The sequence below is a fragment of the Antechinus flavipes genome, chromosome 3 (assembly GCF_016432865.1).
Source record: "Antechinus flavipes isolate AdamAnt ecotype Samford, QLD, Australia chromosome 3, AdamAnt_v2, whole genome shotgun sequence".
Lineage (NCBI taxonomy): Eukaryota > Metazoa > Chordata > Mammalia > Dasyuromorphia > Dasyuridae > Antechinus > Antechinus flavipes.
In genome coordinates, this window is record NC_067400.1 from 320,574,330 (window position 1) to 320,600,866 (window position 26,537).

At 36.7% G+C, this 26,537-nt stretch overlaps 1 protein-coding gene across 14 annotated transcripts in view; it reads left to right on the forward strand.

Moving 5' to 3' along the window:
- KALRN (kalirin RhoGEF kinase) overlaps window positions 1-26,537 on the forward strand; it is a 927,260-nt gene that overhangs the window by 722,749 nt on the left and 177,974 nt on the right. For 2 of the 14 annotated variants that reach the window (XM_051985458.1, XM_051985460.1), the window contains exon 1: window positions 26,270-26,501. The exons of 10 other annotated variants lie outside the window; for them this stretch is intronic. In XM_051985458.1, the coding sequence (XP_051841418.1) occupies window positions 26,417-26,501 (85 nt within the window). In that variant the 5' untranslated portion in view covers window positions 26,270-26,416. Of the gene's footprint in view, window positions 1-26,269; window positions 26,502-26,537 lie in introns of those variants that run through there. 2 more of the 14 variants (XM_051985459.1, XM_051985461.1) reach the window with 2 other exon arrangements.

A 26,537-nucleotide genomic window follows, 5' to 3' on the forward strand; every position in this document is an offset into this window, starting at 1 on the left:
GCTTTGTGTTCCTGGGCTTAATTAACCCCTTAATCTCTTTCATTCTCAGTTAGTAAACATTAATTCTGTGAGAAAATATCAATGTGAAAAATATCAAGAGAACCAGGTTTTTTTGTTTTTTTTTTTTTTAATGTGAAGAAAGGGTATTTAGGAATACCAAATCTTAAGCTGTATTACAGAGAGGTAATCATGAAAACAATTTGGTACTAGATAAGAAATAAAGGGGTTGATCAGTAGAATGGATTAGGTACAGAATATATAGAAGTAAATAAGCACTATAATCTAGTATTTGATAAACCCAAAGATATCAACTACTGGGGCAAGAATTCACTGTCTGATTAAAAAAAATTGCAGGATAACTGGAAAGTAGTCTGGCAGAAATTAGGCACAGACCAATATCTCACACCATATGCCAAGATAAGCTTAAAATGGGTACATAATTTAGACCTAAAAGGTGATATCATATTAGAGAAGCATGGAAGAAATTACCTGTCTAAATGTATGAATAGAAGAAGAGTCCATGAGAAAACAAGAGATAGAAAGGTTTCTGAGAAGTAAAATGGATTATTTTGATTATATAAAATTAAAAAGGTTTTGTTTACACAAAACAAATTAGAAAGAAATTAGACAAAATTAGAAAAAATAGGAAAATGGGGGGAAATGTTGATAACAAGTTTCTCCAATAAAGGTCCTATATAGAGAACTGAATGTAATTTATAAAATAAGAGCTATTCTACAATTGGCAAATGGTAAAACAGATATGAATAGATGAAAAGATCCTATGGCATCCTGTTAAGAGCTAGAAATACAAAGACAATACCTGCTCTGAAGGAGCTCACTCACAATCTCAAAAGACCACCTGTAGATAGGATTTAATTAGGACTTGAAAATAGGGGAAGTCAGGCTGTAAAGGTGAAGAGGATGAGCATTCCATGTATGGGGGGGGGGAGGTACACAACCAATATATCTGGAATCAAAAAATAGAGTGTAATATTTGAAGAATCAAAAAGAATCCAGTCTCACTGGATCAAAGAGCATATGGTGGAGTGTAAGATACAAGATGAGAAAATAACAGGGCTGGGATGGAGGGGAATGAGGAAGGTAATAGTGAGCCACTAGAGTTAATATAATGAGTAAGGGAGTGACGTGGTAGGATCTGCCATTTTGGAAAATCACTTTTGTGACCAAGTAGAAGATGGACTGAAGTGGGCAACCTGTGTCAGGCAGACCAACTCAGGAGGTTATTTCAATAGTCTCCTCAAATATTAAGGAACAAGAATTTTCATCAGGGTGATAGCAGTATCAGAGAAAGAAGAGAGGTTATGTGAGAAATCTTATAAAATTTTACAAAAACAAAATCAACAGGTCTTGGCAACAACTAGGAAATTGAAGAGTAAGGGAGACTGAAGTGTAAATGATTATTTAAGTTGTAAGCATTATGAGGGGATAGTATTAAAGAAATTTGGAAGTTGGGAAAATTTAGGGGAAAGATAATTACTTCTATTTTGAACATGTTGCACTTAAGATGTTTTCAAGACATACAATTTGAAGTGTTTAAAAAAAGTTGGAAATGAAAGACTGGAGGTCAGTAGAGAGGTTAGGGCTAGATAAGTAGATTGTTAGCATAGAAATGATAACTGTATTCAAAGGAGCTTGTGAGAAGACTTAGCAAAACAGAATAAGAGAAAAGAAGACATTTGGGACATCTGTGGTTAGTAGGGATGACCTGAATGAAGATCCAATGAGTGAAGTTGAGAAGAAGCAATCAGATAAAGAGAAGAACTAGGAGAATAGTGTCCTGAGAACCTAGAGATTAGAGATTCAAACAGAGGGTAATCAATAGTGTCAAAGATTTCAGGAAAGTCAAGAAGGATAAAGATTGAAAAAAAAAAACCATTAAAGTTGTTGATTAAGAGATCACTGATAACTTCATTGAGAACAATTCAAATGATGATATCAGAAGCCAGGCTGTAGAGTCAAAAAAAAAAAAAAAAAGGTGAGAAAAGAGAACTAGAATCATTGAATATATTCAGCATTCTTTGAGTTAAGCTGTAAAAGTCAGGAGAAATACAGAATAAATAGCAGGGATGGGTGGATTGTCAAATTTGGGGTGGGAGAGAGAGATGGAAATTTGAGAATGGGTATTTGTTGTAAGCAGTATTAAAATAGCCAGTAAATAGGGAGTGATTGAAGATGAATGAATGTAAAAGTAGAAATAATAGAAGAAGCAATCTAATGGAGAAGAGAAATAACCAGTAGATAAGGAAATTTTGAAGATGAGTGAGTTGATAAAGGGAATGATCTACTGGAGAAAACTATATGGAATTAGATCATTTTTGCATGTAGAAGAGTTAGCCCTGGCAAGGAAGAAAGGCTACCTCCTAATGTGAGAAAGGAATTTCCTCATCTATAAAATGAGAATGATAACAATAGGGCCTACCTCCCAGGGCTGCTTTAAGAATCAAATAAGCATTCTGCAAATCTTAAGGCATTTACATAAATGCTATCTTTTATTACTAACTTTTAATTGAAACTGAACATTTCTTCCAATCATTTAAAAATTTTTATTTAATTATTTTTTAGTAGCGAGGCTTGTTCAGGGCCAGGCAAAACTTCATGAAGAAAGAGACATAAATTGAAACTTGGAAGAGACTAGGATAACTAAAAGGCAGAGAAATAAGGCAGAGCAATTATGGCATAAAAGAAAGACAATGTAAAAGCCTACAGATGGAGGATGGAGTGTCTTGTTTCAGGACTAGGAAATAAACTAGTGTCGCACGTCTGTAGAGTGGAGAAAGGTAAAGTAGAAAAAATTGGAAATGTAAATATAGGCCAGGTTATGAAGTGCTTCAAATGTCAAACGGAAGAGTCAATGATTTTTTAAAAGCTATTATTCTGAGAAGGAACTCAGGATTCATCAACCGACAGGAATCCGTGATGCAAAAAGGTTAAGAGCCCAAGAGGGTCCTCAAACTTTTTAAATAGGGGCGCAGTTCACTGTCCCTCAGACTGTTGGAAGGCCGGACTATAGTAAAAACCAAAACTTTGGTTTTTTTTAGTACATACAGTTTCTCAGTTCTGTATTCCAAGGACCCGACTTTCCTCTTTGGCCACTAGATGGCAATAGTAAATCGCCTTGCTGTAATGCCCCACTGCTAATTTCTGCCTTCGGGAAAGATAAAGGTGGCGGCTCCGTTCTCAACCCTTACTTAATGTTTCTCCTAAAAACTAGGAAGGGATTGGAACCAAAAAAGCGGACAGGCTGGGTGTGAGGCGGAACCTGAACGAAAGTGGTTTTTTGTTTGTTTGTTTTGAGGCTTCAATACGATCACTACGGGGACTAAAATTTGAAACAAAGTCAAAGATCCCGAGCTAGAGGGGACCTGAATAATTATTTAGTCCAACTCCCTCATTTTACAGATGAGGGAAATGAAGGCTTCAGAGGTGGGGAATCGACTTGTCCAAGAACCAAACTGGTAGAAAGTGCCTAAGGCGGGATTTGAACCCTCACGTTCTTTCCAACGCACCACATCGAAATTAGGAAGGGATGTAGATCAGGATGACTGGAAATGGCCCTGGATGCAATGAGAGATCTTGGCCTTTTTAAGCCAAGGTCTTGAACAAGTCTCATTTTAACCAAGGCCACATCCATTCAGTGATTAAAGCTAGATAGCAATTGAGGCAAAGAATGGCCTCTTTCATCTAGTCAAAATAATAAAATATCTATACTATATTATATGTGTGTCATATATATATACATATATATGACACACATATAATATAGTATAGATATTTTATTATTTTGACTAGATATATATATATGTATATATATATATATACATATATATATCAAAATACTAATAATCCAAATAAATAAATCTATGAAGGGAAGACCCTCAGGCTTTCTGGAAAAAAAAACCAGAAATGATTGTTATTTACATTCACTGAGTCAATCAAGACCCAAACAATATATTTATGTGTCAATCAATCAACCAAATTTATTAAGAATTTCCTATGTGCCCTTCACTCACCTAAGTAAAGCACACCTGCTAAAGCTTACCCTGATTTCATCTTGGACTATCTTTTAAATGAGAAGAAAGATGCTTCTGGAAAGAATGTGATCATCTTGCTACAGCTTACCTTCTCTAAAGGATTGTTGAAGAAATCCCTCTTAGTTCAATTGAAGAAGAAATTTTGCTTAGAAACTTGAGCTCAATTGTATTAGTAGATGGAAAACTGAATCAAAACCTGGAATTATCAGCTCCAAGAAAATGTTGCCAATGCTTGGGGTTGATGAGGACAATGAGGTTGATGACTAGCATTTGCATTATATTTTAAGTCTTTCACTGTGCTTTTCCTACATCATCCATAGATTAGCTGATAGAGTTGGAGTTGTGCAAATAGCCAAAGGATAGTTAAGAAGAAGGATAAGTAGGTATCAGATACATGTGGGATGGCTATCAGTTAAGAAGATACCAGCATTATGGAAGAGGCTTGGGAATAGATATAGCTTATACAAACTAAAATGCAGTGCTGAGATGGCGAAAAAGCAAACTATTAGATTTGGGTGCAAAGAGAACCAGAAGAAATTAGGAGAGCAAGGTAGAAGCAAGACAATTTAACTAGGAACAAGCCAAGTCAAAAAGCCTTTATTAAGGGTTAGCTCTGTGCCAGGCACTATGCTAAGCACTAGTGATATAAAGAAAAGCAAAGAAGATAGTCTTTGTTTTCAAGAAGCTCAGAATCTGATGAGATAGCCAACTTGCAAATAATTATGTACAAATAAAATATATACAGCACGAAGTAGAGATAATCAATAGAGGAAAAAGTACCAGTAATGAGGAAGATCAGGAAAGGCTTATTGTACCTTTAGTTGAGGCTTGAAGGAAGCTAGAAAGTGAAGGAGGTAGAGATAATAAAGACAGACACACAGAGAGAATTTCAGATAGAGGGGAAAGTCAGGAAATGGAGTGTCTTATTTGAGGGATAGTGTCTTCACAGTCGGTAGGGGAAGGGGAAACTAAGCATAAGAAAATTAGAAAATTATCAGGTGGTAATGAATGCCAAAAGAGATATTAAATCCTGAAGATGATAGGAAATCCCTGGTGTTTATTGGATTGATGGGGGAAGGGGAATGAAAACATGGACTTGTGATTTAGGAAATTAATTTAACAGCTGAATAGAGAATGGGCTGGAGTAGGGAAAGGCTTGTGGCAGGAAGATCAGTTAAAAATTTCTTTGCAGTAGTCCAGGCACATGTGATGAGAGGTCTACATCAGGGAGATATCTGATAGATACCTGTGAGAAGGGAGCAAAAATACAGGAGATATTACAAAGGCAAAGTCAGCAGGATTTGGCAACAGATAGGATAAGTTGGGGATGAAATAGAGAAAAAGGAGAGTGAAGGATAACACTTGATAGTATCTATCTAGAAATCTAAATCTTTAGTCAAATTAGGAAGCAAGTCCAAATTAGGAAGATTAATGGATTATTAGAGCTGGAATGACTCTCAAAATATCATTTTATATGAGGTTCGTAATAGTTTGGATATCATGTCCCTCTCCTGCAGGCTGGTGAAACCCTATGGACCCCTTCCCAGGATAAAGTTTTCAAATGCATAAAATATATAGAATTTCAAAAGAAATCAATTAAATTTTAATGCTAGGAATGTTTAGTATCTGAGGCTATCCACTGCTACACACACACACACACACACACACACACACACACACAGAGAGAGAGAAGAGAGAGAGAGAGAGAGAAACTTTGAACCTGTAAGCCTATGATATGTCTCTGACCTTGCCTCCCTCCTCAGTAGTTCTGTTTTAAATAGCCCAGCCCTCAGAAGGCTCTACTACAGGTTGGACACATATAGTTCATATGGGCATTTGGAATGATTCTCTAAATTTGTTCATCTCAGGTTTCTTCTGAGAAAGCACTTGGCAAACCTTAAAGCTTAAAAAGTTTAGCTTAAAAGGCACAAGTCAAAGAAATACTAGCTCTTGTTATTGTTATGTAGCTTTTCCAAGTTACAAAGAACTTTTAAATTTGTTGTTTCATTATTCATAATAATACAAAGCTCTTCAATCCCATTTTGCAGATGGGAAAACTAAGATTCGAGGAGATTTGTAAGTGACTTTTTTCCAAGGTCAGATGACAGTTAACCAGGCTTAAACCTGGGTCTTCTATATAAAGGATCCAGTGTTTCTTATACTGAATCATGCTGCCTCTCACATTATTTCAGGGAGTAAGGAATCATCTATGTGATATATTAAGTACTTAGGAGAGACATTCTTTCTCAAAAAAAAAAATCATAAAAGTTTGCCATTTTAAAAAGGATCTCAGATTTCAATTCGTCAAGTGTCTTCAATTCAATGTAAGAATCATCTCTATACTGACAATCCTCATACATGACCATCCATTCTATATTGAATGCTTTGGTGAGCTCTTCTTGCCCATATTTGGACAGTTTTAATTGTCCTTTCCAATGATTAACCCATTTCTCTTGTGGGATTGGCCCCCCTGCCCTTTGGGGATTGTCTGTTTGTTTCCTCCTGATACACTTGTGGCTTGACTGATAACTGTAGTTGGTCAAAGAAAGTGGCTTCTGAGTGACAAAAGAAAGGACTTTTTGCCTTTGCCATAACTTCCAGACAATACTCAAATTGAGAGACACTGTCCTAACTACTCTTATATTCTCACCCCTCTACCAAATCATAGACTGCAATGCTCCAGACCAATGGCCACCAATGCTACAAATGCTACCCTGTATAATATGGGGCTTTATAAAAATTCACACTGCACTAAGGCAGTTTCATATAAAGAGTGCATATGTGATCTTTTTCTGATCCAGACTCTCCTGGTTTTCCAAAGAAGTACCAGCTCTTTTCCAGTCCCTCATTTCGAGTTCTCAGCTCAAGTAGATTGTGGCCCTATCCTAACTCACCTGGTCCACTTTCCACTTTCTACAAAAGGTTTCACATGTAGTCATGTTTTTCTTTCCCTACCTATTCCCTCCCTTCCTCTCCCTTCTCTTTGATCTTTTGTTCAGCTGAGGTCCTTTGAGTCTTTAATCACTCAAGTCTGAAGGTAATCTTAACAGTTATTTAACATAATAAATATAGGAGGTCATCTCCTGACCTCATCACAGGTTTAGCTTAGACGGCACAAGTCAAAGAAAGTTTTCTTTCACACTAAGGGCCTCCCAACTTAGTGAGAAAACCTATCACTTCTCCTTTGGTTATCCCAGACAAGTCATAAAATCATGGTTTTGAAGCTGCAAGTTTCCTTAGAGCTCCTCTAGTCAAAGTCATCTTATCTTCAAGAAAATTGAGTACCAGGAAAATTAAATTGACCAAAATCGGAGATTTAGTAAGTTGCAGCAAAAAAAGTTCAAATCCAGATCTAGTGATTTCCAAATAGCTGTTAACATTTAGGTATCATTTTTAAGATTTACAAAGTAACTTACACATACTATTTCATTTGAGTCACACAACAACCCTATGAGGTAGGTGCTATTGTTATTCTCATTTTGTAGAGGAAGAAACTGAGGCATACAAGATGACTTGTTTCGGTAGTGTCTAAGGCTATATTTGAATTTGAGAAGAAGTCTTCCTAAGTCTAAGTCTATTATTCTAGCAATTATACCCGCTTAGCTACCTGGGAGGGCAGCTAAGGGATGCACAGAGCACTAGGCCTGGAGTTAGGAAGATTCATTCTCCTGAGTTCAAATAAAGCCACAGACACATACTAGCTGTGTGACCCTGGGCAAGTCACTTAAGCATGTTTGTCTCAGTTTCCTCATCTGTAAAATAGAGAAGAAATTGTCAACCACTTCAATATGTTTGCAAAACAACAACAAACTCAAATGAGGTCATGAAGAGTTAGAACTGCCTACAAATCCAGCATTCTTCCTTTTCCCTTTTGATTTTCCCTTTACAGAATAGGGGTAGCCATGATTCTACCAGTTCACAAAGTATGAAATTAAGCTGTCCCTCCCTTAATTCAATGACTGGTTAAAGTCACATTATTCTAAAGAAAAGGGTCAGTTTAATTTGAGTCATGAGGATATTATGACAAGTGTGAATGTCCTTATAAGGAAATGAAGAATTGTATAAGGACGAATTATAGATAAATGCTTACACATTTTTATTGAATTATTCTAATAACAAATATATGTTAAGCTGCTAAAGAAGCAGGAGAGGCAAGGCAGTGTAGATGGTAAATCAACTGTAGAGATCATTGTTTTAGTTTTAGAAGAGATCTTAGAGGCCATCTAATCCAACTGCCTCTTTTTACAGATAAGGAAACCAAGGCCCCGACAATTATGATTATGATTTATGATTAAGAGAATTTGGAGAAATAGAAAAAGAGAAGAAAAGAGTTTTTCTTTGATCTCTAAAAAAGAGTCCAAAGAAATAGGAAGTATCTTGAGGGAGAAAGATCTCACACAGACAGAGACAGAGAAAACACATGAGGGAGATTTAACTAATCCATATCCCTTTTAGGAAGAATAGGAAATCAGGGGTGCTGGGGAGATATCATCAGGGAGGACCTGCAAGGGGAAGAGAAGAGATGCTAAGGGAAAGATGTTGGGCTAGACAATTACCAATGTTGACCACAAATTTTCCAACCTAGAATTTTTTAAAAATCAACCATTCTTTGTATGACATAATCTCCAGTCTCCTCAACACACTGGTTACTTCCCTCTGAGGCAACATAGTATAGTACAAAGAGAACTGAATTTGGCGCCTGAGAACAGAGCTCAAAACCAAGCTCTATCACTTACTACCTGAGGAGTTTTGGAAAGTCACTCAACCTTTCGTACCTCAGTTTCTTTATCTGCAAAGTGATGGTGTTGAATTAGATGATCTGTGAGCTCCCTTCTGGTTCTATATCTATGATGCTCTGATCCTCTGGTTCTTGTCCAGTTTGTCACGACCCTTCCTAAAATGTAGCAGCCCAGACTCAACAGATAGGGACTGACCAGCCCAGAATTCAGTGGGACGATCAATCACATTTCTTCTTCTGGATATTATGTCCTTTCTTGATGAGACTGAAGGTTATACAGTTATCCTTTTCACATTGCAGGGGTTAGGAGTAATCTGGAAAATCTGTGTAAAAAATTTTGGCCCTCCCTTTGTATTACAGAGGTCTGAATCTTTTCTTTTTCTTTATGGGATGTTTATAGTATCTTATCTTGTTTGGGCCCACTATAGTGAATATAAATGGAATTGTTTCTGTTTTGGCCAAAAATCCTGAGGGTCTTCCCCTTCCAGATATGGATAGACAGATATGCACATACATGTATGTATACATGTACTACATATATATATATACCTATATATATTTGCCATTTATATTCTATATTCTATATATATATATATATGTATGTATGTATATATGTTTTTAACTAAACAAAAGAAACCATTCTTTGGCTCATTTCTTACTTAGATTTAATCACTGATTGACTGTTGCCTCAGTCAAACTGAAATCTGTTAAAGACTTTAACTTTAAAAAGCCAAGATCTCCCACTGTACTATTTCCATTAATGCTGATTTACATCTGGCCACCGGACCTAGATGGCTCTGGAGAAGAAAGGAGGCAGGTGACCTTGTATTGCCCTCCCTCATTTAAATCCAATTCAATTTTATGGCATCACCTCCCTGATAACCATGGTCCTCTTTAAGAATAAAGAACAAACAATATTATCATGAAATTTGGATTGATATTATTTAGTACTATTCATATATTTTGCATGTTTCTGACTTTCTAAACTTTTTTTGTGTCATCTGCTGGCCTTTGCATGTTATCTGGAGCTTTTGCAAAACTCTCTAAAAGTCCCATTAAATTTCTTTTGCCAACCAGCAAGATATTGAAATCACAGTGGGGAAAGTTGTAATGTGGAAGGGATAGCTGTATAAATTTTTGAAGGCTGCTATGTCACTGTTGACTCAAAATAAATTTTCTGTCCACTAAAGCCCTGAGATTTTTTTCCCCCATAAACTACTGTCCAATCATGTCTCTTCATCCTGAACTTGGGTCTTTAAAATATACTAGCATCCAAATCCAGATGTCTATTGCACAGAAAATGGGTGACTTTACAATGGCTTCTAATGTCTCATGTTGGGCAGAGACAAGGAATGTATCAAGTGATGAAGTGAGAGCTAAAAATCACTTTTGAGTTTAAGTTCATGGGAAAGAAAGTTGGCTGCTACCTCCAAACATAATGGAAGTGCTAGAAGAAAATATCTTTCCCAAAAGGTTTCCTTTTGCTGGGGCCTGACTGGAAACCCTGTCATCCTCCAGAGCACAATGGTTCAGTGGCCCTGGTGACCCTCCTGATCAGTGTTTTCACAGCAGTGGTTAGAGGCCTGGTCTACCCTGCCAAATGGCCTAGCCTCTTGGATGTGCACCCTGCCTGTTTAGAGCTTCTCGTCTGTCTGAAAATAAATGAGGGAATCAAACAGAGGCCCCAGCCCACAGTCTGTGGTGCTTTTAGGAGCTTTATCCTACCTCACTGGGAGTGGACATTGGTCAGAATTTGTCTCATCCCTTCCCTGCCCTCTCACTCTATCATTTAGACTTGATTATAACTTTAAGCCAAAGTAGAATTGCAGTCTTATACATATAAAGCTTTCAAATGAGTAAGAAAATTCTCCCAAATCTTTTATACTTCTCCCTGCCCTCCAGAGAATTGCACATACAGGTTAGCTGGTGAAATGAAGCATTCTTTCCCAGAAATCTGTCCAAAGCCAAACCTGGGTACTCTTGAGCTTGAGGCAGAACTTTATTTTATTGCTTTCCCTTCCCTGCTCCCCTTCAGCCCCAGCCAATAATACTGAAAAATAAGACTTCCTCCAACAAGTGGACTAGGAGATAATTAACATATTGCTTCTCTCCAGGAAGAAGGGAAAGACCTTCACTTAACTATAAGAAGCCCCAATTCTTTAATCATGAATAGAACAGCAGCTTCTTCTGCTATCCCTGGGGAAACAGAAATTGATCTTCTATCTTCAAGCTTCTGCAGTTATTTGTGGAAAGCAGTGAACAGCTGTTTCTGATATTCCCTCAGAGCCATAAGTAAGGAGGGATAACTAGGCTTTGCCACAGAGTACTGAAATTTAGAGGGAATAAAACATTTAAGAGAGCTGTTTAACAATATTTCACACTCTTAAATTTTGTTACATGTATAATTTGGCTCTCTCTCTATATATATGTATTATGTTATATATATATTATATAGTGTGTGTATGTGTATATACATACATGTATGTATATGTTATATTGTATAATGTGTATGTGTATATACATATATGTAAGCAACTGCAAAATAGATTTAATTCTGAAGTCCTTTGGGAATGTGGAAAAATTACTTTAAACTGCAGCAAGAAAAACTGAGGTTAGAGGCAAGGAAGAATTTTTTTTTTAACTGTAAAAGCTGTGACTTAGGAAGGATGGAAAATGCATTTATAAACATATAAAACACACACTTTCAGCAGCATATAAATTAGTTATCAAAAATAGTTAATAGTGTAATAATTCCAAGAAGAATGTAGGCAACTGCAAAGAAGATTTAATTCTGAAGTCCTTTGGGAATGTGGAAAAAAACTACTTTAAACTGCAGCAAGAAAAACTGAGGTTAGATGCAAGGAATAATTTTTTTAAACTGTAAAAGCTGTGACTTAGGAAGAATGGAGAATTCCATGATTCTTTCCAGTTTCAAATTTTATGACCTTATTTCTTTCTTCAGAGTCTGAATTCTCTGATTTCTGATATATTTTCTTAAAAGCAAAAAGACAGACAAGATGAGTTCCAAATCCACAAAGCGATAGAATTTCAAGCTGTAAAGGACCTAAGCAATCTCTTAAACCAATCCCTCATTTGACAAATGAAGAAATTTAGATGTAGAATAGGGAAGCAGATTTCATATGTCATCACTAGAATTCAGACCTGCTGACTCCTGGTTCAGCATTCTTTCTACTTCTGCTTCTTCTTGCTCTTGGCATTCTTGCATTGGCCACGACATTCCTGGATATAGATATGTAGTCATTTCTCAGTTAACTACTCTTAAGAGAATATATCAATGGTTCTCAAACTCTTTTTCTCAGTATCTTTACGGTATTAACAACTATTGAGAATCTGTCCAAAGAGTTTTTGTTTATATGGGTTACATAAAAGATATTTATCACATTAGAAAAAAACTAATTTTGAATTTGTAGACCTTCTGAAAGGATTTCAGAGACCCTCCAGGATTCACTGCACCACACTTTGAGAACCACTGGTATATATGATAAAATGACTCTGAATTTGCAAATCTGCCTCCTAGAGCCTGCTACTTCCTTTTAGGCTCTGTGCTTTTAATTCAGGTTACTACCAACAAGTTGAGTAGTAATAGATGATTAGAATATCCTTACACTTGGAATACTTAAAGAAATAAAAAATCAGGGGCAGCTAGCAGTGAATAGAATAACGGACCTGAGTTCAGATCCAGTCTCAGACATGTAACAATTACTAGCTCTGTGATTCTGGACAAATCACTTAATTAACTTGAATTATTTCACAAAAAAAGGGGGGGGGGAAGAAAAGAGAAAAATTGGAAATCAGAGTAGGCAATTAATTATTACTGCATATGATCAAGCCATTTTGCACTGAAGTAAATTCCACTTTCTACTTCACATGTCCAAAATCTGACAGTAATTGAATCCAATTTGCTGCTGGAAGTGACCAAGGTGAAATGAGGCATCTGTTTCAGAATGCCATCTCTTCTGGCCATTCTTTTTCCCCTTGTCGAGTCTTCCTGAGCTCCTTAGTGTGCCAAAGTGACAGGCTGTCACTTTTCTCTGCTGTCCCACTTTGGGAATACTTTGACCTACTTAGAGGTAAACATTTTTGGAAATGGAGAAAACCTGGACTAGTTTGTTTTTAGAAACTCCAGATGCATTCATCTATCACTGTGACAAATAGCTCATCTCCTCCTGGGCTAGGACCAGATCAATCCCCTGTTCTAAATAGGGCTCCTAAAACCATCTCTGTTGCCAACTTGGCCTTTCTAACCCTTTGGAATATGGAAATGATACTCTATGTGTTCTATGAAGGCAGCCTCTGAAATGCATCTTTCAACCTGTATTCATTTCCCAGCTTGGGATCTAGCCTAGACCACATAGTGATCAGTGGTACTTTTGTTTTCCCTGGGGTACAGAAATGGTCGAGGAAAAATTAGACTGGAGCCTAGCTGTGGAAATATTTTTCAAGGATGTATGAAGAAGAATGTCGGCAACTGCAAAGTAATAACTTGAGAAAATATAATACAAAATATACTTAGAGGATGGAGGGGTTTCTGTGATGTTTTATTTATTTATTGCAATAAGGTTGTATTTACAATGTACTCTTTTTTAGAGGCTCATTAATTCTAACATAAGGCAGTCAGGTAGCACTGGGGATAGAGTGCCAGACCTGAAGTCAGGAACACTCATCTTCCTGAGTTCAAATCTGGCCTCAGACACTAACTAGCTATGTAACCCTAGGAAAGTCACTTAACTCTGTGTGCCTCAGTTTCCTCATCTGTAAAATGAGCTGGAGAAGAAAATGACAAACTACTCCAGTATCTCTGCCAAGAAAACCTCAATATTTCTTGCTGCTCTTTAAGATATTTTCTTCCAATGTTCCCAAAGGACTTCATTATCATTTGAGGTCACCAAGAGTCAGACACAACTGAAAAATAGCTGAAAAATTCTTCTAGAGCACTATGTTCACAGTTTCCGTAAAAGCCACTAGATGATGCTATTAAAGATGCACATACCCAATAAAACATCCACTTACAGGTGAATAACTTAAATACCTGTCAATGCCCATAATGCAGCCAGTTATTCTAGGAGGGCCTGAAACAACCTCTACCTTTTGAAATTCTCTTCTTTCAAAAATACAGCTGAAATACTACTTCCTTCATGGTCCAGACTAGACCCTTCCTTCCCAGTATTCTTTCTGTTTGACCTCTTCTTTCCATTTATGTCATTCTAATTTGTATCATGGCTTTTTGTGTACAATTCTTATTCAAATATTTGGGTATAAAGAGAGCATTGAAAGTGTAGTTCTGAGGCAGAGAATGAGTTCTCATCTTGGGGGCTATAAAATTGATTTTTTCAATCATCATTATTATCTTGACAATGATTTTCAATATAATTGGATTCCTTTTTAGTCCCATTTTTTTTATTTTATGCATTTAAAACATTCTAAGAAGTTCATAGACTTTACCAGACTACTAAAGCGATCCATGACACAAAAACAATTGAGGACCTCTGATCCAGATTTTGATTCATCCTTCAAGCTGCACATTTGTTGGCAGTAGATGGTTTTTAATGGACATTTCAGTAGGACTTTCTGAAATGGGCTATAAAATGCAGTCCTCAGTTCAGCACAGTGTTGTTGGAGCAATAAGGCAGTAGAAAGGATGCCTCTCCAGCACAAACTCATGCTGTTTAAAACTGAACTCATCATCTTTTTATCAAAACCAACCCTTCCTTTCAACTCACTAATTTCTTCCCAATACCCAAGTTCCAAATTCCTGGTAACCATCTTTAACTCCTCTCCCTCACATTTCCTACATCTAAGTCCTATTAATTCCACATCAACTCCCTCACGTCCATTCCCACTTTTTCATTCATACTGCTGCTATGTAGCCTTAATTTTGATCATTTTTCACCTAGACTATTGTAATAGTCCCTGACTTTGGGGCCTCCTCTTTTCTAAGTTATCCATCCCACAGTTGCCAAGTTAATGTTCCTAATGCATAGGTCCAATCAAATCATTCTCCTGAATAAAAAACTTTCAATGGTTCTCTAAAGCTTACAGGATAAAATATAAGCTCCTTAGTCTAGCAAAGCCCACCAAAATCCAACCTCATTCCACTTTTGCAGTCTAATTTCATCCTACTCCCCTTTCTATACTATTTTTGTATACTTTATACACTATATTTTAGCCAGATCAGACTACTGGCTGTTATCTCCTCTTACCTTATATATTTACACAGGTTGCCTTCCATGTCTAACACATGTCCCATTCTCATCTGTGCCTTGGGTCCCATTCTATTATACTTTATGATATACTTTTTTGCATACGTGTTCTACCAGTTCTATAATATCTTTCCATCTTTGTATTTTCAGTACCTGGCATGGTACCTGGCACATAGGACATTCTTATCATCTATTTATGGAACAATTGTGTGGGCTGGAAGGTGGTGAACAAATTCCACAGAGAATAAATATTACATGGTTATCATATTAATAGATATGGAGAGTGTGGTATTTCTTCAGAGGACAGGGAGATTTGTGATGAAATCAAAGGGCATGCTTGTTCAGAGACTTTGGGGCAATGAGATATCAACAGTGGACAGGAGAGAAAAAGAAGAAGTACATTAGTAAGAAAGATGGAAAAATGGGGTAGCAAAGCCAGGAGGAAATGTATGAAAGGTAGTCCAAATTGGTATGAGATATCCAGAGAAGTAGGGAAGTTGTTATCCATTTAAAACTATTTTCAGATAAATTTCAGGGAAGCCTGTTACGGGAAGAGAAGGAGGAACAGGCTTCCTGCTTGTAAGAAATAACTGAAGAAGGCAAACACAGGGCACAGGTATTTCTTATGGACAAATTGAGGATGACTGTATAGAGGGGGATAGTGGAGCTAGAAATGGACCTACAATTGGTATTGATAATATTGAGTGAGCAGGACAAACGTATAATTCAGCTGAGTTGAACACAGAAGTAAAACCAGTTAAGAGTAGAAGTTACAGTCTTGATTTTCCTCCTATTGTGTCTTATCATGATATTTGGTGGTATTCACAAATGTATGTGTTGTTAGGAGATCATGACTTTCCCAGAACCTACAACAGGGCATACATCAAAATAACAGAAGTCATTCCTAATGGAAGCTCTGGTCACTTCTAGTCTAATGCTGCCTATCTAATTTATAACAACTGAGCTTACTCTCAATTTTCTTTCCTTAGAAAACATTGACAACAGAGGCATTAACTCAAGAACAGCTTCTGTTTTATCTTTAGCAGGTATTTTGTCTTTGAGAAATGGGTCATTTTCCTTCCTACTCTGAGACATTGATTGGTAGGTGAATGGGAAACAAGGAAAGGACAAAATTTACAAGCTCTCATGAGGCATCAAATATTTCACAGAGATAAGTAGACAGATCAATAGGTCGAAAGATAGATAATTAAACAGATAGACAGGCAAATAGATATATAGACAAACAGATATTAGAAACAGAAAACATATATATATATATATATATAAGGTATTAGGTTAAGCACTGACACTACAAATACAATGAAACAAGGCAGTCCCTACCTTCAAGGAAGTTAGATTTTAATGGTAGAAGACAATATTTTTAAAAGGAAGCCAGAAAAGTGAGGGTAGTGAGAGAAGGGAGGTACCTATGCTGGGGCATGGTGAGGAGGGAGCAGTAGGAAAAGGGAGTAGAGGACTGATCCCTAGTGAGATAAGGTACCAGGAGCCCCAAATGTAGGTCTCAGTTTCCAGTAGAGTGGGGAGGGGATAGATAGGAAGTATTCCAAGTACTGATGGTCCATTGGCATCAGAATATAATGTTATGTGTCCTTCATTAGATGTCATCACTGATGGCCAGTAGCTTCCAATTCCAAATGTGATCATTTTGTTCAGCAGGTTTTAGCTACCATTAATAGTTACTGTACCCTGACATTGTGAGAAAATGGCTATGATATTTTGTCAAGTGGTTTTGGTGAGGAGCTGTCCTAGTTACAAATGAACTAAGAACAGGTCACAAATAAAAGACTATTTTTAAATAGTTTAGGCTACTGGCATTTACTTTAAGTAAGTTTTCTTTATCATTCTGGCAATGGGTACTACAATATAGTAAAATATTTGGATGAATACTTCAATCATTCTGTGATCCTGTCAATAAAGATATGTCCTCCTGTCTGTGACCGCCCATAAATCTTTCACAGAAGGTCTAATTATCATGCTTTCTCTAGATAAGAAATGATTAATTTGTAGTCCAAAGACCAAAGATTAAAGGTATCTGATAGAGGAAAGGATATCATGCTGGGAGGAAAAAATCATGCATATCTTTAATGTAGAGAAAATGGGGTTTGAGAAGGTTGTTCCCTTTAGTACTTCTCTAAAACTTTTAAGTAATGAATCTAAACATATCTCAAGTACATCTTTGAGAAAGAGATGAGAAAGGAAAAAAGGAAGCTTTCACAAATGATACTCTATAACAAGATCACATCCAGTCACAAAACTGGCTGAAAAATGCAGAGAATATCGTGATTTATGCTTGTTGACACGAAGAGTTTTTATGAACTTGAATAAGAAAAGAAATTATACCTTGGGATCAATATAATTGGTTTCTTTTGTAATCCTATGGATTTCATTTTATGTGTTTGAAAAAATAATTCTGAGAAGTGGTCCACAGGTTTCACCAGACTGCCAAAGGGGTCCATGGCATACATGAAGTTAAGTACCCTTCTTCTGATTCTTTGATGTTAACATCTGTTATTGCTAGCTCTTACTATATGTCTGGCTTTCCTTTTCTAATCATACATCCCTTTGATGATTTATCTTTAGTGTCACTTCTGGTGCTGAATTCCTTGATAATATGACTTTTTGCCCCCCTTTGAACGCCTCTGCATTGTCTTTAAATTTTAATCTTATTTCTTTAGAAACTATTAGATTCAATGATTCATCTATATAGCTTCATCAGAATAATATTGGGGTTTAATTAATGGGCCTTTATTCCATAAAAAAGCTTGGGCTCAATTAAAAGCATTGCACAATTCCCTTCTTCCTACTAAATTAGGGGCCCAGCTCACTGTCCGTGTGTACTTTTTATACAAGATATATACCCGAATGAACCAGTTCTTTGATTCATCTATCCAGTTGCCTATCATAGTGTAGCTAATAAGTATTTTGCATCCATTTTGGTTTTCTGATATATTTGGTGAGACTAAATTCTTTGGAATGATGATGGATTTTATTTAATAGATTCTGCATATTCTGGCCCTTGTAGTCTGCATAAAGTCATCCTCAAAGAGGAATATCTGGGAGACCTCATGTTCTGTAGGGAATCCTTCTTTCATTTCTGTACTGAACATGCTTAATTACAGTGGCAAAAACCTTTGGGTTTTTTTGTTTTGTTTTGTTTTGTTTTGTTTTTGTTGTTGTTGTTTTTAAAATTTTACTTATTTATTTATTTATTAAATAACTTTTTATTGACAGAACCCATGCCAGGGTAATTTTTCACAGCATTATCCCTTGCACTCACTTCTGTTCCGATTTTTCCCCTCCCTCCCTTCACCCCCTCCCCCAGATGGCAAGCAGTCTTTTACATGTTGAATAGGTTACAGTATATCCTAGATACAATATATGTGTGCAGAACTGAACAGTTCTCTTGTTGCACAGGGAGAATTGGATTCAGAAGGTATAAATAACCTGGGGAGAAAAACAAAAATGCAAGCAGTTTATGTTCATTTCTCAGTGTTCTTTCTTTGGGTGTAGCTGCTTCTTTCTGTCCATCTTTGATCACCTGAAACTGAATTAGCTCTCTTTATTGAAGAGATCCACTTCCATCAGAATATATCCTCAAACAGTATCGTTGTTGAGGTATATAATGATCTCCTGGTTCTGCTCATTTCACTCAGCATCAGTTCATGTAAGTCTTGCCAGTCCTCTCTGTATTCATCCTGCTGGTCATTCCTTACAGAACAATAATATTCCATAACGTTCATATACTACAATTTACTCAACCATTCTCCAATTGATGGACATCCTTTCATTTTCCATTTTCTAGCCACTACAAACAGGGCTGCCACAAACATTTTGGCACATATAGATCCCTTTCCCTTCTTTATTATCTCTTTGGGGTATAAGCCCAGTAGAAACACTGCTGGATCAAAGGGTATGCACAGTTTGATAACTTTTTGAGCATAGTTCCAAATTGCTCTCCAGAATGTCTGGATGTGTTCACAATTCCACCAACAATGTATCAGTGTCCCCGTTTTCCCACATCCCCTCCAACATTCCGCATTATCTTTCCCTGTCATTCTAGCCAATCTGACAGGCATGTAGTGTATCTCAGACTTGTCTTAATTTACATTTCTCTGATTAATAATGATTTGGAGCATATTTTCATATGTCTATAAATAGTTTCAATTTCTTCGTCTGAGAATTGTCTGTTCATATCCTTTGACCACTTATCAATTGGAGAATGGCTTAATTTCTTATAAATTAGAGTCAATTCTCTATATATTTTGGAAATGAGGCCTGCAAAAACCTTTGTTAAGCATCTATCTCCATTTTGTGCTTCCTGCTAGGTTGAAGGTAACACAGTACAATGGAAAGTGCAATGGCTCTTGAGTCATGGTTCTTGGGTTCAAATCCCAGTGCTGATGCTTACTAGCCATTTGATTTTAGGCAAATAACTTATTCCTCAGATTCTTCATTTATAAAATGAGGGGGGTTGAGTTGAGATCTCTTCCAATACTAGTTCTATTATCTTCATGTTATATTAATGATCAGAGGATGATCAACTAAAATTGTATTTCTCAAGGAATCTTGAATGATTTTGAAATATGCATTGAGGTTATTAAATGGAGAGCCTTCGAGTTGACATTTTGTTGTATCAAATGCTCTTCAAGAGTCAACAAGCATAAATCACAATATTTTCTGCATTTTTCAGCCAATAGTATGACTGGATGTGATCTTTATAGAGTATCATTTGTGAAAGTTTACTTTTTTTTTCTTTCTCATATCTTCCTCAAATATATCTTTGAGATGTGTTTAAATTCATTTCTTTAAAATTTTTAGAGGAGTACTAAAGGGAGCAACCTTCTCAATCCCCATTTTTCTCTATAGGAAGGCATGCATGATTTTCCCCCTGACATGATATTCTTTTCTCTTTTAGATATCTTGAGAATCAATCCCTAAACAGCTTCAAAACTGTGTCATCTCAAACACATACTTCCTCTGTGCATACAAGTCTTTTCAGGTTGATCTTCCTGTATTTGCTTCTTTTGGTTCTATTTCTGCTTCCTGTCAATAATAGAGAGAATATTTTGTTTATAGAAAATAGATATTCTTTCATTTTTTGTTTAATGTCTTTCAAGATTCCCAAGATGATCACACCAAGCTCTCACTCAGCTTGTTTTTCTCTTATAAAGTTATTCTCCATTTTGTGAAGTAATATCACCAATATCACTTAATATTGGTGATAATCTTACAATATGCTCATTTTAAAGATATTTTAATGAGTTTTTATTCTATATATCAGTGGCTCTTGACTACAATATCTTTTCACTTCAAAAAAAAGAGCAAACATTTGATGGATGAGAAATTTTAAATTAGTTTGACCTTCACACAAACAATTATTTAGTATGTTTATAATTTTGCCATTTATTAAAGATGAAAGCAAATTTGCATACTAATGATATGAATTGATTATTTGCTTTTACATAATGAATTAAATCTTCATGGAACATTTGATACCTCATATTGTTGCCAAATTCTTCAGGAACCTCACATTCAGTTACATGATATTATATGGGGTCACAATCCACAGTTTAAGAAGTTTTGATATATAGAAATGAGATATTTTAATTATTTTTTTCTTAATCCTGAGCCATATTTTCCAATGGTTTTTTCCACCACTTTTCACTCCTTATTTACTGAAGACACTGTCATATATGTTGATTTAATTAAGAAAATCAGAGTTCTTTTTTAAAAAAAGCCTTTTATTTTCAAAACATACTTATGGATCATTTTTCAACATTAACCCTTACAAACTTTGTGTTCCAATTTTCCTCCCTTACCTTACCCCATCCCTAGATTGCAAGTAGTCCAATATATGTTAAACATGGTAGAAATATATGTAAATGCAATGTATACATACATATTTATACAATTATCTTGCTGCACCAGAAAAATCAAATCAAACAGGAAAAAAATGAGAAAGAACACAAAATGTAAGCAAACAACAACAAAAGGAGTGAAAATGCTATATTTCCCATAGTCTTTTCCTTGGGTGTAGATGGTTCTCTTCATCACAAGATCATTGGAACTAGTCAGAGTTCTTAATTATAATTTTTCTGCCAGTCCTGGGACATATCATTGTCCCCTTTCTTCCTATATCCCTATCCTCTTGAGTTTAACAAAGTCATTGACTTCAGAGAGAAAATTTCACTTTTGCATAGGGATACCATTCTTGGAGACTTTAGTCTTGGGCTCAAAAAGAACCAAGATATTCTTAATGTATGTTCCAATTCTTCAATGGATCTTTGATGGCATATAGATCTTCCTGCCTGTAATCCATTTTGTGATGTATTCATGCCTACCCATCTGATAAATTCACAAGGGATCACCCCTTGTACTAAAATATACTTGCTTTCTCTTCACATTACAAGCATGCCAGTGGAACATGGTTGGTAATTTATCTATTATCCATTATTCTTATCTCATGACCAATCCAGCTTCCTTTTCACTCACTCATTTTTTTGTTGATGTTGACATCCTTTACTTCATTGCTTCCCATTATTTCTTATTTGTAATGTGCTACAGCCTATTGATACCCACCAAGCCCAGGTGATGATAATACTCATTTTCAGTTCTTTGGAGAATTTCGTGTGCTATGTTGGCAGCTATGTAAAATGTCCAGAAAATCCCAAAGGCCTTTGTTCACAAACTGTTGCAATATTGCAGAGGTAGTAAAAGTCTAAATAACAAGTCCAGATGTCCATCAAAATGTCTATATTAGATATAGAAGGAAGTTTTTCATTTTTTTAATCAACTGTGGCCTAGGAATTTATTCCCTCTGTTTGTATTCTTTCCTCACCCCATTGAAGATTAGGGTACCAACTAGGAACATGGAAAAGGCATTTAAACCAGTCATAAATTGTCATCCTAGAGGTATTCTTTTAAAAATATCTAATTTAAGACTTAAAGAATAAATAGGGCTGCAGGCCAATATGGCCTGTCATTATGTTTTATTTTGGTTTTTTCTGGGGTTGGTTTGTTTTTTGTTTATTTTGAGGGGAGAGTTTATTGAAGATATGTGTTAGAGTAGTTTAGTTTCCTTCCTGGTATGGTAGTATTTGTGGGTATTTAGCTCTCCAGATGATATCTTCCCAGTAGAGACTTTCTTAAAAGGTCATTGGTGTTGGCTGCTTGCTCAGTTCTAGATGGAAAGTCACCTTTTTTGGCAGCATAAAGATTGAAATTAAACAAAGCATCAGCTCTAAATGATATCAGAGATTCTTGAGCTGTCTTCCTAGGGTGCTCAAAAATTGTAATGTCTGAATTATCTCAAAATGCATGAATTCCAAATGACCTTGAAGAACTAAGGCAAATAGAGGGATTATCACTCCAATGATGGCTGCATCAAGCAGGACTAAACTGTCTGATGGTAAAATGAGATACTGATTTCAATGATATGGGTCTGATCTCCCCTAGCCAAACATCTGGATTAGTATCCTTTCATCAAATAGGTTTCTTAGGTAAGAACAGGCAGCATGCAGAGACCCAGAATTAAAAGGTTTAGCTTTACTCTCAAAGATTGCCCTGAGATCAGTTCTGAAACAATAGTAGATTGTCACTTCTTGTCATGGAATGGCAGGAGATAAGATGTTAACAGTTGATCACAATAACCTTGGGGCTGGAACATATTGAGGTCAGAAAGTATGGTGCCTTAGTAACCTAAGAATTCAGAGATAAGAAGATGTAGCCAGAACTCCCAAGCCATGGCAATGAATAGGACCAGATGCTAAGACTGAGCCAAGTGAGATGAGTCAAGTAGCCAGAAATGTAGGCGGTATGGATGGGAGAACTGGAGGCCCAAACAGATATGCATGAAACAAACTTGGACAGATGGAGGAACGAATGAAGCAGGTTGCTTTACACGTGCCCATTGGTGCTTCCTCTTAATGCTGAGTTAGAGAATGCAAGTCACACTCCTTATTCCCACCAAGCTTGTTGAGATTTGGGAAGTAGATCCTAGTATCAATTCAGCATCTCCTGTAGCTAATGTTAAATATATATATTTTTGTAGTAACCCTTTCTCAAGGAAGGGTCTAAAAGTTAACAGTGTTCTAGGCTCATCAATCTATCTCCTGGGCCATTGAGCATCTGAGTCCATTATTAAATATATTCAACTTAGAAGACTTATCAAAATTGAGGCTCATGGGGTCATTGATGTATCATTAGAAGAGACCTCAGAGACCACCTAGTCCAACCTTGTTGAAGAATATGAATCACAGGGAGGTTAAATGATTTGTTTGAGGTCAAACAGTAAGTAAAGCAGCTAAGTGTAGTGGATAGAGCTCTGGGTCTGGAGTCAAAAAGATTTGAATTCAAATGTAATACTTTGTTGAAATCATTTGATCTCTATCTGCCTCAGTTTCCTCAACTGTAAATGGGGGATAATAATAGCATCTTACACAGTAGGGACCAAATGAGATTTTCAGGCAAGGACTGAACCCACTTCGTCTGTCTCCCTAATAAGTGTTCTTTCCATTTTACCACAATGACCCACTAGTGACCATCTCTGGCCAAGACCTAAGGTGACCTCAGAGTACATACTGCTATGACAGAATATCAGATGGCAACTAAGCAAGGGTTATAAATTGGTGTCAAAAACAAGGGGGCCTGGCAGTAGTAATGGTCACTAAGGGTCAGCCATTTAGGTAAGTATGCCAAGGGTTAATGAGTATGCAATTAGAAGAAGTCATTACAAGCAGTGAATTTGGATTTGAGACAAGAAGACACTATCCAAGCAGTCAGGGAGCAAGAAAATGAACTTAATACTGAATTAAGATCCTGGCTCAGCTAGAAGCATCTTCAATACTTTTTATTGGATAGGAATGGATCTCAGGAAGGAGACAACCCTGATCCCATAGGCAAGTGACTTCATATTCCAGAAAAGAAGGAAATGTAGCAGCTTAATATTAGGGGCTTTCTTGATTGGATGTGCTGGACTGTTGTTATTTCAGTAAACTGCTCCTCCATACTTAATTTATATCTAGTTCAAAATGAAAAAGTAAGCCCCAAATGAGTGTTTCTCCTAAACTTAGGGAATTGATTAGCTAGGTGTCACATCCCCATGTTAGATATTAAATCAAAGGACCTTGAATCAAATATTGACTCTGTCCCTTCCTGCCCGTATGACTTTGAGCAAAAAGGCATTTTATAGCACTGGGCCTCAGTTTTCTCATCTAAAATGGAGAAATGGGACCAGGTATATTCTGATAGGAGATTCTTTGGGTTCTAAATCTATTATTATCTATTTGTCTTCTCTACGCTCAAACTTACCCTATTAACCAATGGAACAGTTTTCTTTGGTTTGTGAATCCATAAAGATTCTAACAAATCCATCTAGATGCAGATTCAAGGTATTAAATGGAGAGTACTAAAAGAGTAATATGCACAACAACAATAGTTATAAGTTCAGAAACCAAAGTGAATGTTCAAAATTGTTTTTACATCTAATTAGGGGGAAAACAAAATATTATTCAAAAAGGAAAAAATCCAAAGTTTTTTTTAATGCCCCCCCCCAAAAAAGAGTTCAGAAATCATTTCTAATCAGGTAGTTCATTAAGTTGAAGGTAGTAGGTTAGCAAATAAGGCCTGTAGCATGGTATAATAGAAAGAGTGCTGACTAATCAGAGGTTGTGGATTAAAATCCTACCTCCAACACTACTTTTGTGATCTTGGGTATGGCACATTTAGTCTCCCTAGACTCCAGTTTCCTCATATTACACATAAGTCAAAATACAATTAATGCAACTTGAGGGGGTGAGGGATTCTTCCCTCATTCTTTAGGGTCTTAATAATGGCAAAAGATGAATGAAAACTATTTGGGAAGAAGAATTGATAGGATTTGACATCTGATCATATAGGGATTGTGAATACTAAAGTCAGGAACAAGTAAAGAAAAATCTAGACTTTGGGAAACAGTATTGGCAGTGCCACCTAGACAGGGAAGTTGGGAGAAGGAGCCAGCTTGGACAGGGGTGGGGAACATGGAGGTGGGGGTTGCAAATAATGACTTTTAGGTTACAAAGTTCTTTATATATTGTACCATTTGATCATCATAACAACACTGTGAGGTAGATAATATTTGAACCTTTAAATGGGCTACACCATGGGAGATTTCTAAAACTCATGTATACAGTTTCCATTCAGTGGTTTTCTATAATTATTTACAATATATAGACAGGTTTTATTTCTTTTAAAAAATACTATATAATATATACATACTTATTAAGTATATTAATATATATGTTACATATATTAATATAAATATAATAAACATATAAGCATACATATAATATTAAGTAAGTTGGGTAAGTAAAGCTTACTTATATTTTTTATTTAATCGTAAATTGTCTATTATGTGCTAGGCATTTGTATTATGGTGCTAGAGATACATAATATTTATGAGAGATAATATGGCATAATTAATAGGTTACTGGATTTAAGAAGATCTGTTCCAATTTTCCCTCAAATTCCTATTAACAATATGATGTCTGATATGTAAAAGGAAGGGGGTGACAACTAGGAGCAACCATATCAAGCTTTGTACATGATCCTATAATGTAAGAGGTAGTGTGTTATGGTGAGTAGGGCACTGGAGTGGAGGTCAGGAGAACCTGGGTGCTAGCTCTAGGCAAGTCATTCCCCTTTTTCTGTGCCTCCATTTCTACATCTACAAACTTGGAAAGGGGGTGGACTTAATCTATATATAAGGTCCCCCAAATCTATGATCCATTGATAAAGGGGGGAGGGACACTAAAAACTAGGAAAATCAGAAAAGGTCTATAGAGAAAGTGAAAAGAGTCCTGAAATAATGAGTCAAGGGTTTTGAATTCTGGCTCCTTTATTTACAAGGTGTGTCACTTTGTCTGTGCCTCAGTTTCCTCTGCTATAACTAAAAGAATTAGATTTTCTAATGGCCCTCTCTATTTTAAGTCGTTTAATCCCAAATGTTCTGGAATGGGGAATTGATCTGCGACTCTCTATCCTAACCTCTGCAATTGCAGATTATTGGGTTGGGACTAGGGCACAGGGTGTGCAGCCCCAGCCAACCGTTGCATAAGGTTCAGTGACAAGTCCCTGGCAGTGGACTCCAGCACAGCTGGAATCAAAGCTCCTCCCTCTGCTCCCTTGGCCCTCCCCTTCTCTCTCCCGAGCCTCCTCCCCTTCTCCCCAAAGGTGGCTGGCTCACTTTCCATGTAAGTCAGAGTGGCCGGGGAGACTGGGAGAGAGCGAGAGCGAGAGCGAGCTGGCTGCCGGCCCGCCAGGCTTCCTCTGTGCAGACTCGGGCTCTGCTGGGTCCTGGCTGGTGGCCCCCTGCCATGCAGACGCTCTAGGGGGTGGGGGACAGCATGAAGGGGGGCGAACGCTCTTATTCCCGATGTCCTGTTTTGGGTTGGTTTCTTTCTAAGTGCTGCTGCTGCTGCCCGTGCAGAGGTGAGAGCAAACCCAGAGCTCCGGGGAAGGGGGGGC